The sequence below is a fragment of the Schistocerca serialis genome, chromosome 5, assembly GCF_023864345.2.
Source record: "Schistocerca serialis cubense isolate TAMUIC-IGC-003099 chromosome 5, iqSchSeri2.2, whole genome shotgun sequence".
NCBI classification, from domain to species: Eukaryota; Metazoa; Arthropoda; class Insecta; order Orthoptera; family Acrididae; genus Schistocerca; species Schistocerca serialis.
The window spans coordinates 615468966-615482195 of record NC_064642.1 but is presented as its reverse complement, the minus strand read 5'-3'; the positions used below and the strand labels follow the sequence as shown (position 1 = coordinate 615482195).

Here is a 13230-nt window from a genome sequence, read left to right as displayed (position 1 = left end):
CTTGTACAAAAAAGTGAACATTATTCAGGAACACACATTTTCAATAACTTGCCAGCAGCCATGAAAAGCTTAACAACCAGTGAAATTCAGTATAAGAGAAGCCTAAAGGATTTATTGGAGGCCAACTCCTTCTACTCCATTGATGAATTTCTCAATAGAACCAACTGATTTGTATAATATAACTTCTGCACAATTTCAGTGCAGTAATGTGTTCATTGTAAATAAGAGTGTGTGTTTTTGTGTGTGTGTAATTGCAATCTAACTCCTGTACCATTTCAGTGCAGTAAAGTGTTCATTGTAAATAAGCATTATAGTAGTTGTATTATATGTTTATTACCTTATAAATAAATAAATAAAATTTTAATTATAAAATTCAGTGCATTAGTATTTGTAAAATCATTCTTTCATATAGCGTGCATTAAAAATGACGATCATACCACCTGGGACCTGTGGAATGGTACATTAGCTTATTTGTTTGAGTTGTAAATATATGTCATTTATTTTGTCTTTCTGACATGTTCCACATCCTGGAGGACCTCCTCACTACGTATCAATTGGAATGAAGTAAATCTAAGCTAAAAATCTAATCTACATTTGCTCTTCATATAATTACTAACCTTGTAAACAAACGTATCAACCTCCTGACATGTTATGCACTTTTCCAATCAACAATGCCGTAATTTGTGAGATAACTCATCGCTTAGAAAGTGGTGATTGCACAAAAGCGAGCAGTAAGAATAACTTGTTGTAAGTAGGCCGTTTAGCTTTTTATATTGGTAACGCCACATAGCGCTGTGTATAAAAACTGCTGGCTGTGCTGTGTGCAGTCTGTGGCTGGTTGGCATTGTTGTAATATTCGCTATTGCAGTGTTGGGCAGTTGGATGTGAACAGCGCATGGCGTTGCGCAGTTGGACGTGAGCCGCCAGCAGTGGTGGTTGTGGGGAGAGAGATGGCGGAATTTTGAGAGTGGATGATCTGGACGTGTGTCCATCAGCGACAGTAAGTTTGTAGGACTGGATGTCATGGACTGATATATATGACTTTTCAACACTATTAAGGTAAATACATTGTTTGTTCTCTATGAAAATCTTTCATTTGCTAACTATGCCTATCAGTAGTTAGTGACTTCAGTAGTTAGAATCTTTTGTTTAGCTGGCAGTATTGTCACTCGCTGTATTGCAGTAGTTCGAGTAACGAAGATTTTTGTGAGGTAAGTGATTCATGAAAGGTATAGGTTATTGTTAGTCAGGGCCATTCTTTTGTAAGGATTATTGAAAGTCAGATTGCGTTGAGCTAAAAATATTGTATGTCAAATGGCTCTGAGCACTATGGGACTCAACTGCTGAGGTCATTAGTCCCCTAGAACTTAGAACTAGTTAAACCTAACTAACCTAAGGACATCACAAACATCCATGCCCGAGGCAGGATTCGAACCTGCGACCGTAGCGGTCTTGCGGTTCCAGACTGCAGCGCCTTTAACCGCATGGCCACTTCGGCCGGCAATATTGTATGTCAGTTCATGGTGATCTGAATAAGTAAAGAGAGAAATGTCTGTGCACGTTCAGTGTTGCTAAGCTGTTTGAAAATAAAATAACGTAAGGGGTTTATCAGCACAATCATTCACAATTTTTTCTAAGGGGAGGTTTCATATGTCGACCCTTAGCCGATGATACCTCACTGTAATCTTCTGATTTTTTTCTTGTAGTTTGTGTAATTAGTGTAGTTTTTTTTTATTGCTAGGACATAATTGTAGAGAGAATCTCCTTTGTAGTTGTAGTCTTTCATTGTTATACAGTAAAATAGTTGTGACATGCATGTAGATTTGCACCAAGTATTTCGCAACTTCGCTTGCGATTAACTAGATATTATTTTCAGTGCTATGTTAATGTGTTTTCTAATTTTTGCTCTTCAAATTGTGCTTTTCTTGTTATCGTGTGAAATACTGATAATTATGGCGTGTGAAAAACGTAACGCTAGGCTTCAAAGTAAACTGAGAAATGACAGTGAAGACGAGAGTAGTGTGTTAGCGCCACCGTGTAATGAATTAACTAATGTTCAACATTGTAATTTGGTAATTATGCATAGGGATATGGACCAGGTGCAAATAATGGTGTAGACAGTGAAACAATTAGTGAACAGGGAAACATTGTCGATCGATCGGTCGGCAACAGCTCGCCTCAGCAATCCGAAATGACAGGACAAAATTTTGCAAATACTGCTGATTCAGGTTTTGCGTCATTGCCCGTTTCTCAACCAAGTCAAGACACATTTTCTTCCTTTCAAAATGCGAATGTTGCCTGTTATGTACTGCTGATAAACACAAAGGAACGAGTTCCAGACACTAATACATTGTTATTGCAATTCATGCAACGAATGGAACAAAATCAGGAACGAATACAGCAACAGTTACACAAGTTAGACACAATGGAACAAAATCTTCAAAAGTTAAACACAATTGAGCAAACGCTTGAACAAACTCGTAAAGATTTAACTACTGAGTTACTTCAAATCGAATCGAAATCTCAAAATGTCCGTAATGACGTAAAAACACAAATTTATGAGCATTTTCAACCTATTTTTTCGCGTCATGACACTGCATTACAGACTCACGAAGCAGCCATAAAAGAACTGCAGACTATTGTTCATGAAATACACTACACCTTGCAAGCTAAAATTGACTCAGTTGCATCTACCGATTCGGTTACGCAACTTGAAAAAACTCAACGAAACTTAAAGGACATGGTAGATACGCTTTCAACACAAATGGACACTCTGAAACGTGGTTCAGAAAAACACACTGAGGAAATGAGTTCATTATCGGAGAAAGTAGCCGAACTTTTGGATCAGTTCACTAACTTATCTACAAAGGTAGAGGATGATCTGAATGACACAAGACCGGTAGCCTTCACTGACACAGAAGAGTATGAACAAATTAGAAAATTCAAACAAAATCAAAATCAAATCAATACACAGTACAAAAGAGAAAGCCGGGAAGTACAAGATCAGTTGACATAGGTAATACAAGAATTATATATATCAGAGGACACTCGCGCTCCAATACGGGAAGAGGGACACAGAAATACGGAACAGCCACAAAATAATAACGCAGGGCACTTCGGAAATCATGAAAGAAATTAGCAAGGTACAGCGAATTTTGAGATGGAACCGCCGAAACGAAGTAACAGTGAACGATATGCGACTCGCCGACGTGATGATTTTGACTATAAGCTGTTCATTACTACACGTAAATTGAAAACATTTAAGAATTCTGGCCACAACATTCATCTACAAGCATGGCTTCATCAATTCTCTCATTGTTTTCCACCCAACTGGTCATTAGAGCACAGATTAGAATTTATGTGTGGCTACTTAGAGAATGAACCAGCTGTAAGAATGCGATTGGTCATTCACGATTGCCACAGTGAAGGAGAATTTTATCATGCCTTCCTCTCAGCATATTGGTCTCAAGCTACACAAGACCGAGTAAAACATAGTATCATAATGATGAAACATTTCGAACAATCTGAATTTTACAGTCTTGTGAAATATTTTGAAGGCATGTTGCACAAGAATCAGTACCTGTCAAACATATACAGCCCCTCAAAACTCATCCGCATTTGCCTCAACATTTAAGACATATTATTTTGGCAGGACGTTGCAAAGACGACATTGAAGCTTTTCAGGGACTGTTACAAGAACTGGAAATTGATACTGACAATCGCGGGACGTGAAAACAGGAACACAACAATTACAGGTCACATCCGTCACAATTCTGCGATGAAAGAAATAATAACTGGACACGAAAAGGCTATTCTTACAACGTATATCGTGACCAAAACAGACACCACCCGTATGACAACCGTTGGTAGAGTAGTAATAATTACAAGGAAAGATCACCTCTCCCCAGTAATGACTATGACAGAGACAATCAGAGAAACAGACAACATGGGAACCAAAATAATTATTATCAAGGGAAACAGGATAACTTGAGACGCAACGGTCCACCGCGCAGTTATGATTCCGGGCGAAATTCTCCACCACATGACCGACAAAAAAGGAACCATAGAAACTACCGACATAACGACAGACCTGAATGTCATCAGAACTGGCGGGATTCAAACAGGGCATGGCCCTCTCGACAAGGTGAATTTGTAGAAGTTAGGTCTCCTAATCCTAATAACGACGCGCGCCAACAAGGAGACAGACAATGAATGACTCGCACCGCAGGCATCCATGTGCGCCGGCTGGCTCAGAGAAAAATAACATAGAAGCTAACCTTGAGATACATTTTAGCATTCCTTACCGATGTATACAACATGATAATTGCTTTGAAGTAGAAACTCTGCGTACTAGGAAGAGTGAAGGATTGCACCACATTTCACATGTAAAACCGTTCATTGAGAGATAATCTGCTTTTTAACTTAGTCTTTGCTGTAAGATTTTTCACTTCACATTACTATTACCCTTTGACACACTTAGAAACTGTTAGCATGCAACAATGATTTAAAGTTAACTATCCAGTCAAGAACCTAGGGAACTTATTAATTACGAATGCATTGTTATAGTGAACAGGCGACACAGTGTTATTGTGTGTGTACATTCTTGCTTGTTTGTTGCACTATTACGTAATGACTATAAGGCTCACATACTTATAACATATACCGGTACTGCTAATGAGATTTTAATGCAACATTTTGATTTACTTCAAAATACATTCTGGATTTAAAGTACTTTCTGACGGTGGTTAGTTTATTTCATTGCTACACAATTATATCACGACGCTACTAATGAGTGACACAATTTACATTGCTGCTTTTGCGGTGTATCTGTTTTACATCTGCACACTTTTTCAGAATTCTTCTGGAAAGGAAAACATGTTTTAGTAGTAACTTTTGTGGTATAGCTACAATGAGACAGCCTTTTTCATAGCACAACAATACATTACAGTATAGTACTTTCTTGATCACGGCACTGTATGTAGTAACTACGATATCTATACGCATAGCATTTCGCTTTTGTTCATTACGAGGTAAGTACATTGACGTCTACAGAATTTTGCTTACAGACGACGATAATTACGACACTTGGCACATTTTTTTTTACCCTTAAGTAATGACAGAGATTATCTTGCATCAAGACGCACAGTTTAGCGCTACAGTACACGTATTTGAGTGATTAATTTTGTACTTAAAACATTTATTTTTAAAGATTTTTGAATTACAAAGATACAAAGGTTTTCCTGATACATTTCATTCCATTGCTGTAATCTGTAACACCTGAGGATATAATTACATTAATCCTATGGGGGGGTGGGGGGGTACACACCTACTTTGTGTACTAAGTGTGTAGTGAGCGCTAGGAGCCCTAGTTAATATGATATTTGCTTATACAACTTTACACATCGGTACGATATTTCTGTAACACAGAATTACACAGCTATCTGATCATTTAACTGAGAGAGACAAAAATTTTTTACTACGTCAGTGACACGTTTACGCAATTATACAGTTGGATAACTTCACACTTATGAAATTGTATTTTGTCTGTACTTTGTGAACTGTTCATATTTTTTCGGAACCATTGTGATACTACGAGAGATTTGAATGATGTATTTGGTATTCGATCATGATTTTAAAGTACGTTTGAGGTAGATGACACTATTGAAATTAGCAAAGAATTTTTTTTTAGGTTTTGAAATTATTGCAGAAAGCTACGACGTTTTTGAGATTTGGCTGAGGTTTTATGATGTTATTATTACGATGACAATGTGTATTATGCTGTTGAAGTATGTTTATGATCAATAAGAAGATGCTACCATATATGAGGAATGTGAGTACGTGTTTATATGTCTATGAATAATGAATAGAAGTTAGGGACTCTGGTTTGTGAAAAAGGATGTTGGAAACCAAGAATTGTACTTTAAGAGTTATGACTTGTGTGTCCATGCGTGAATGTATCACAACACTGCTATTCATAAGATTTCGTTTCTACATATTTCTACTGTAATTTTTCGATCTGTGAAATATTTCTATATGAGACTGTCACTGTAGGAGAAACTGCTGTAGTAAATATTTCGGTAAGAAAGCTAAGTGACCTTGACATAATGGGCTGTGGGTGTCCAGCTCTGCCAGCCGCCTGGAGAGAAAGCCATTAGGTGGAGAAAAAAGAGGCCATTAACCATGCTATTGACATTCCTTTGTAGAAACCATTTCAAATAAGACACGCTCATACTCGAAACATATTATTACTTTCTGATATTTACTGAAATGCCTAATGAAATGATGAGAAATATTTTATGTCTATACACCTGATTATGACTACTGTCTTTCTAGTTAAGAGATTTTTTTACTGCCTTATGAAATGCCATATGGCCAGTGAATGATGTTCCATGCTTTGCTTTGTATATATATTTCCCTATTTTGTTTAATGTCTAATTTCTAGCTCCACTGCAGCATTGGTTAAAATAAAATTTAATAGATGTACTAATGTAAATATTTTCCGTCTACAGATCCATTAAACAATAATTTTATGATCTACTTTCTTAAAAAAAAGGGAACACAAATAGACATTTCCCTTCACAGGAATTGCAAAAATAATTTTTAAAGATTTGGTAACTTGTCTGCTAGAGTAAGTTATTGTGATACATCACTCTAGTGTTAAGATGTGACATAGGAATAAGACATGGCCATCTTTCCTGTAATATTTTTTCTGCTTGAGCTATGTCATATGTAAGTATAAGTTATTGCATTTGCTGCTGCTGTTTGCCAGGCATATTGGTACTGATTTCACTTTGTATTACTCTGTTAAGCCAGTTTTACAACTGATTTATTTTTCTTGTTGCTGCACATTGGCTCATAATAGTTGTAATGTTGCATTTGCTTTGCTTAATTTATATTCATTGCTACTAGCTATGCCAATTTGCATTTTTTGTCATTGCTGTTTATGTTAATTGTTTTCTGCTGCTGTATTGCCTTGTCATCTGAGCTCAGTAGATTTAAGTTAGCTTAAGAGGGGGTAGGCTATATAAGAGAATGAGTTGCGATGAACTGGAAAAAATGCACTGAGAAGTTATTTGAAAAAAGTTTTTTTTAAAAAAAAGGGGTACTGTACAACGAAAAATAATTATTTTGGAAGAGGATATGAATAGATTACAGAAATCAGGCATAGACAGGACTTTTTGGGAATAATGATGAACAAAGGGAGATCTACAAGAAATAAAGAAAGTTTTGTTTGCAAAATACTACAGTAAAACAAACCCTGTCCTTTCCTTTTGTGTTATGCCGCTATGTGTTTGTGTACCCTTGTGTATTTGTGTTCTTCCTGTCTTTATGTGTTTATCTGATAAGAGTTATGTTGTAGAATTTTTTAAATAATGTGTTATTTACTTTGTAAAGATGTTTAGGCATTATTTATTCTGTTCTGTTTTAATACTCATGTGTGAAATTAATGTTTCAAAAACTATTCTCATTATTTTATTTATTTATTTATGTCAGAATTCCTGTAACACTGATGTACAAGTTTATTTCTATTCTTTTGTAAAGCCCGTATTACTACAAATGTTACCTGTACTATTATGTTCTTTAATGATGTATTTTGTACCTTTGTAATTGTATTCTTATGTTGTAAATTTATTATTGTATAGACACCAGTTGTTCAAATTAAGTTTCATTTCACTGCACATGTTTCTGTTGGTCATAGTATATGCACAATATGTGAGAAGTTGGGACTGTTAGTGTTTGCACGTGTGTTAATAATTCAGCAAGGGACTGGTTAACGGCGTTGCTGGTTCTAAGGACAATTCGAAAAATTTTGTGAGTGCACAAGTGGTGGTTTATGGACTTGCTATATTGTCCGCAGGACTCTTCGATGGTGATTGTGCACCTGCACAGTCGCAACAGATGGCTGCTGGCGTCTCTCCAAGGACTGCAGGGGGTCTGTACCTTTGATGGCCCACCAATACCATAATCTCTACCAGAACTACAGTGGGTCTGCTCTGTGATGACCTACCTACCAATTTTCTTCAACTTCGACTGACTCTGCTGTGGGTTTGTTCTGTTGTGGCCCATTACCTGTTCAAATGGTTCAAATGGCTCTGAGCACTATGGGACTTAACTTCTGAGGTCATCAGTCCCCTAGAACTTAGAACTACTTAAACCTAACTAACCTAAGGACATCACATACATCCATGCCCGAGGCAGGATTCGAACCTGCGACCGTAGCATTGCGCGATTCCAGACTGAAGCGCCTAGAACCGCTCGGCCACAGCGGCCGGCCCCATTACCTGTCTGCATGTCAAGAGTCAGCATTATCTTTCTGTTGGAAGGACAACACTACTTCTTCAAAACTGCATGGAAATCCATTACTTCCATGTGCATTTTCTTTTACCCCTCAGACTTTGTGTATAAAATTGTAATCAATACTGTGATGAATTATCAGGACTGTCATTATGGACTGTGAGAAAATTTTAGCTTTTGACCAACATTGTATCGATAAGTGTGTGCATTTGATATATTTGTTAGCGTTAATATAAATTTTTTTTAACAAATATGTGTTGTCCAGTGCCCAAAACCATTTCTAAAATTTTTGGTGGAGAGCATGGGATCTATGTAAGTAGGCTGTTTAGGTTTTTATATTGGTAACGTCACGTAGCGCTCTGTATGAAAATCATTGGTTGTGCTGTGTGCAGTCTGTGGCTGGTTGACATTGTTATAATATTCGCTGTTGTAGTGTTGGGCAGTTGGATGTGAACAGCGAGTAACGTTGCACAGTTGGACGTGAGCCGTCAGCAGTGGTGGTTGTGGGGAGAGAGATGGCGGAATTTTGAGAGTTGATGATCTGGACGTGTGTCCATCAGAGACTGGATGTCACGAACTGATATATATGACTTTTCAACACTATTAAGGTAAATACATTGTTTGTTCTCTATCAAAATCTTTCATTTGCTAACTATGCCTATCAGTAGTTAGTGACTTCAGTAGTTAGAATCTTTTATTTAGCTGGCAGTATTGGCGCTCGCTGTATTGCAGTAGTTCGAGTAACGAAGATTTTTGTGAGATAACTGATTCATGAAAGGTACAGGTTATTGTTGTCCGCAGCTCGTGGTCTCGCGGTAGCGTTCTCGCTTCCCGAGCACGGGGTCCCGGGTTCGATTCCTGGCGGGTTCAGGGATTTTTCCTGCCTCGAGATGACTGGGTGTTGTTTTGTCGTCTTCATCATCATCATTCATCCCCATTACGGTCGGAGGAAGGCAATGGCAAACCACCTCCACTAGGACCTTGCCTAGTAAGGCGGCGCGGGTGTCCCGCGTCGCTCCCCTACGCTCTGTACAGAATATGGGACTCACCATCATCATCATCGTAGGTTATTGTTAGTCAGGGCCATTCTTTTGTAGGGAGTATTGAAAGTCAGATTGCGTTGTGCTAAAAATATTGTGTGTCAGTTTATTGATGATCTGAATCAGTAAAGAGAGAAATGTCTGTGCACGTTCAGTGTTGCTCAGCTGTTTGAAAACAAAATAACGTAAGGGGTTTATCAGCACAATGATTCATAAATTTTTCTAAGGGGAGGTTTCAATGTCTTGCTCACCCAGGGAAACCGTGTAGGCACATCTTCAGGAAGATAGGCATTTTAACAGCGCCATCATAATACATATTTTCGCTAATGAAATTCGTCAGAAGTAATCCATTGGACTATGAGAAGAACAGAGAAAAATGACCTCTGTTACCCATTGGTAAAGCTGTCAGTGGCGCAGACAGATGTTCAACATGCAGCAATAAAAATTTTTGATTATTTGCCCTATAACATAAAACGTCCGACAGGTAGCGAAGCAAGTTTTAAATCAAATTCTCCTACTTCCTTGACGAATTCATACATAAAAACTGGTATCAATTAAAAAACATCTTGTTTTTAAGTGTAGTTGCATGAATAGGAATAAAATGATAATGCGTTCATTAACATAAACACTAGTCACCCATAAATAACCTGTAAACTGACTCGTTCCACATCATTTACATAAAAGAATCGTTCAAATGATCTATGCAACATGTAACTAATCAACTAATTAACTGACGAAATGTTGTTGTGTTGTCTATATGAGTGGATGATTAACTGATTAATAACAGTAACGATACTTAAATATAAATGCATCATAGAACATGAGACACGATTATTAATTTCTATAAAATGTTTTGAGTCATTTTTCTTCCGTTCAGTTTAATTTCATATTCTTTGCGACAAATATCGCCTTTGAAGATGACCGTCTCTGCGATGCGCTCTCACGAACCCATGTACCCATGTCACAATTTATACGACAGCAGCTGATGTACGCGTCGCGCATGCCCGTGAATTGTTACTGGCAGACAATGAATAAAATATTCTCCGCCTCGCATCCTCAAAGCCCGCAGTGGCCGCGCTACTAACCCCACTACCCCTCAGCTAAACGACCAGCTTTACTCAGATCACGGCCGAATTCACCAATATCAATTATAATTAGGCAATTATTACTGTCTCTCTAAGTATTTTTGTTTGTTACGGAGCAGGAAAACTACTCGAAAGAACCTTAGTAGTCGTTTTTCGATTCGGCTGTCAGTTTCCCGATGCATAATGTAATCCGCTGAGAAACGCGGGCTGCAAGAATACTTGATTAGGGACGCATGCGGCACGCGCGCTTCTGTTTGAAGGTCTGTGCTGTAGCACATATTCAGTGTATTATGCTGTAGACATATTTTTATGTACTCATATCATTGAAAAAAGGAAGAGTAGGAAGCTTACACTGTAGATTATGTAAAGTACGTTATTGAGCTTATTTATAATCCACTACTACATACTGCTTCTGGGGCTCAATGTCTAATATTTCTATCAGCTATTGTTTAAATAACAACGTAGTTTGTGCTGCTACTTCTTGCTCGATAACTCTTATTAAACGGAATCAAAATGCACTCTCCTCTTTGCGCATTCCAATTAAAGATATCCCATAGCGTTTGTTTTATGCTCAATATTTCATAGTTCGAAAATAAAACTGTTTCTTTTTATGTGAACTCAAATGCTGCAGCCTCAGTTAAAACTGTTGAAGCGCCTTTCTGTCAAAACAGCTGCAAGAGTTTTCAGTTAACTGAATCAAAATAGCCCCAGTTCTCTGTCGCATGTTACTGCAGTTTTTCAATATGTTCAGCGGCTGTATAGTATTAGTTCCTTAACGCACGATTATCTAATAATGTCAGTAAAATCCCGCTTCTCTTTGCGATATCATCTTTTGAGACCGTTTCTCCTTCCTGTATGTCTCTCGCAATGTTATTATTAGTTACTAATGTCTCTTATGATATTAAGTCTAAGTTTTTAACAAACATCTCAGTATTTAGTAGATTAAATAAGTGACATTGTGTAGTGTCTTTTTGTGTTTCAATTACCATCGATCACATTTATTTATTTTATTAAGTTTGAAATACGGGTGAAATTTATTATTTATATGTTATAATGAAATCGTTTGTTTACTGTGCGACAAGGATGTAAAAATGCTTTCTTACTTTCACTACACTGGTGACATGGATCCACGCTATGCTGGAAAGAACCTTGTTTGTAGCCACTGTGGAAAACCTAGTACTCACATATGCATTGCAAAAGAACCGTTCTGAAGTGTACTGCACTCAACGTAGACCTTTGAATGGCCAGCGACTTAAGCATGAAGCGAGTTGAATTTCACGAGCAGGGAACAGTTGTAGTTTTCAATCTGATCTCAAGGAAATATGATTAAGTACGAAATAAAGCAATAAGAGCACGATTAATTATAATATACCATAGTAATATAAAGCACATTTTTCATAAGAAATTAATTTACAGCAAATAAATGGTCGATAAAATCAAAACGATATACGATAGCATGCTGAAAAGTGATGCCCCAAATTTTTTATACGCAAACTCTTAAAGCTTTTAAACAAAACGAACATTACTAAAATTCTAGATCTTTATTCTACACGTTTACATATTTACTTCTCAACATATTCATCCTGATGAGAACTAATTTCTCCGGACGAGAGACCAGATCGTTGATACTGTCACTGTGGAATTTTTGAGTTTGTTGACAAACCTCACCTCTGTTTGCTCCACTTCATCACTATCAAAGTAAAGCCCTCCAACATGTTCTTTAAGTTTTGGAAACAGATGAAAATCAACACAAGGCGTCAGATTGTTGCAGACGTCGCAGCGCTCCTATGTGGTCTGGCATTGTGATGCTGAAGTATAGGGAATGTGTGGACGAACTCTTCGAATTCGAAATTCGGATACAGCACAATGTTTCTCTGGTAGAGATATACTTACATTATACGTCTCCACGTTACACGCTACAGTTCGGACCTTTCTACGGCAGAGGACTGCAAACACGTAGACATGAAGAATAAAGATATTGGTAATTTTTGTTTTATTTAAAATGCCTTAAGGGTTTTCACCTACAAGGTTTAGAGCCATTACTTTTCAGCAGGCCCTCGCACTTTCTGAAATAAAATAAAAAAACAAAATTTCACGACTTACAATGTGCTCGCAAAATTGCAATTGAGACGCAAAATTACTGATCATAAAGTGTGTTAATTCTGGTGGTGAAGAACTGAAATGTGGCCCAGAAGCTCAAACTGCTTCCCACGAATCGTCAACACAGCCAATGCACTGCCTAATCCGTATAAATCTTCCACTAATGTTACTTTAATATTTACCGTGACCATCAACTTAGTGCTCAACCCTAGTACGCTATAATTTTTATTTTTATTTAATGATTCAATGCATCTCGTCGGTATTTATGCCAGATCAACATAATTTGACTGCAGTGGCCTACCTGTTAGCGAAATCGCCGTTTCGAAGTCCACAGGTTCATCTAGCGGCTTCCCTTCCTCCGCCTCTGAAATCGAGAAAAACACATTAGCTTCGACCACTCTCAGTATTCTCAACAAAAAGCAATGAACAATTGTATTTCTTTGGTGAAACATACGCAATTTGGTGTCACACATTTGATGCACACTTTGCCTTCCATCTCAGAACTTACTCTCAGTCTTACACATCCGACAGTCCAGTTTACATGCAAGCTGTCTCATGAAAGAGAGACACCTATAATTTTGATAATTGAATGCACGTTCCTCCTTTCCAGAAACTTACTTTCACATTTCTCAAAATACTAGGTATCAAGTTCTATACATTTGTACACAGTCTCCTAGAATCATATACTAATGCAGTCACAAATTTCGTCA

At 37.5% G+C, this 13230-nt stretch overlaps 1 protein-coding gene across 1 annotated transcript in view; it reads right to left on the bottom strand.

The window, feature by feature from the left end:
• Positions 1 to 13230, bottom strand: part of LOC126482139 (synaptic vesicle glycoprotein 2C-like) — a 173853-nt gene that overhangs the window by 125064 nt on the left and 35559 nt on the right. Inside the window, exon 2 of the mRNA XM_050106116.1 lies at positions 12822 to 12884. Coding sequence (XP_049962073.1) covers positions 12822 to 12884 — 63 coding nt within the window. The remainder of the gene's footprint in view (positions 1 to 12821; positions 12885 to 13230) is intronic.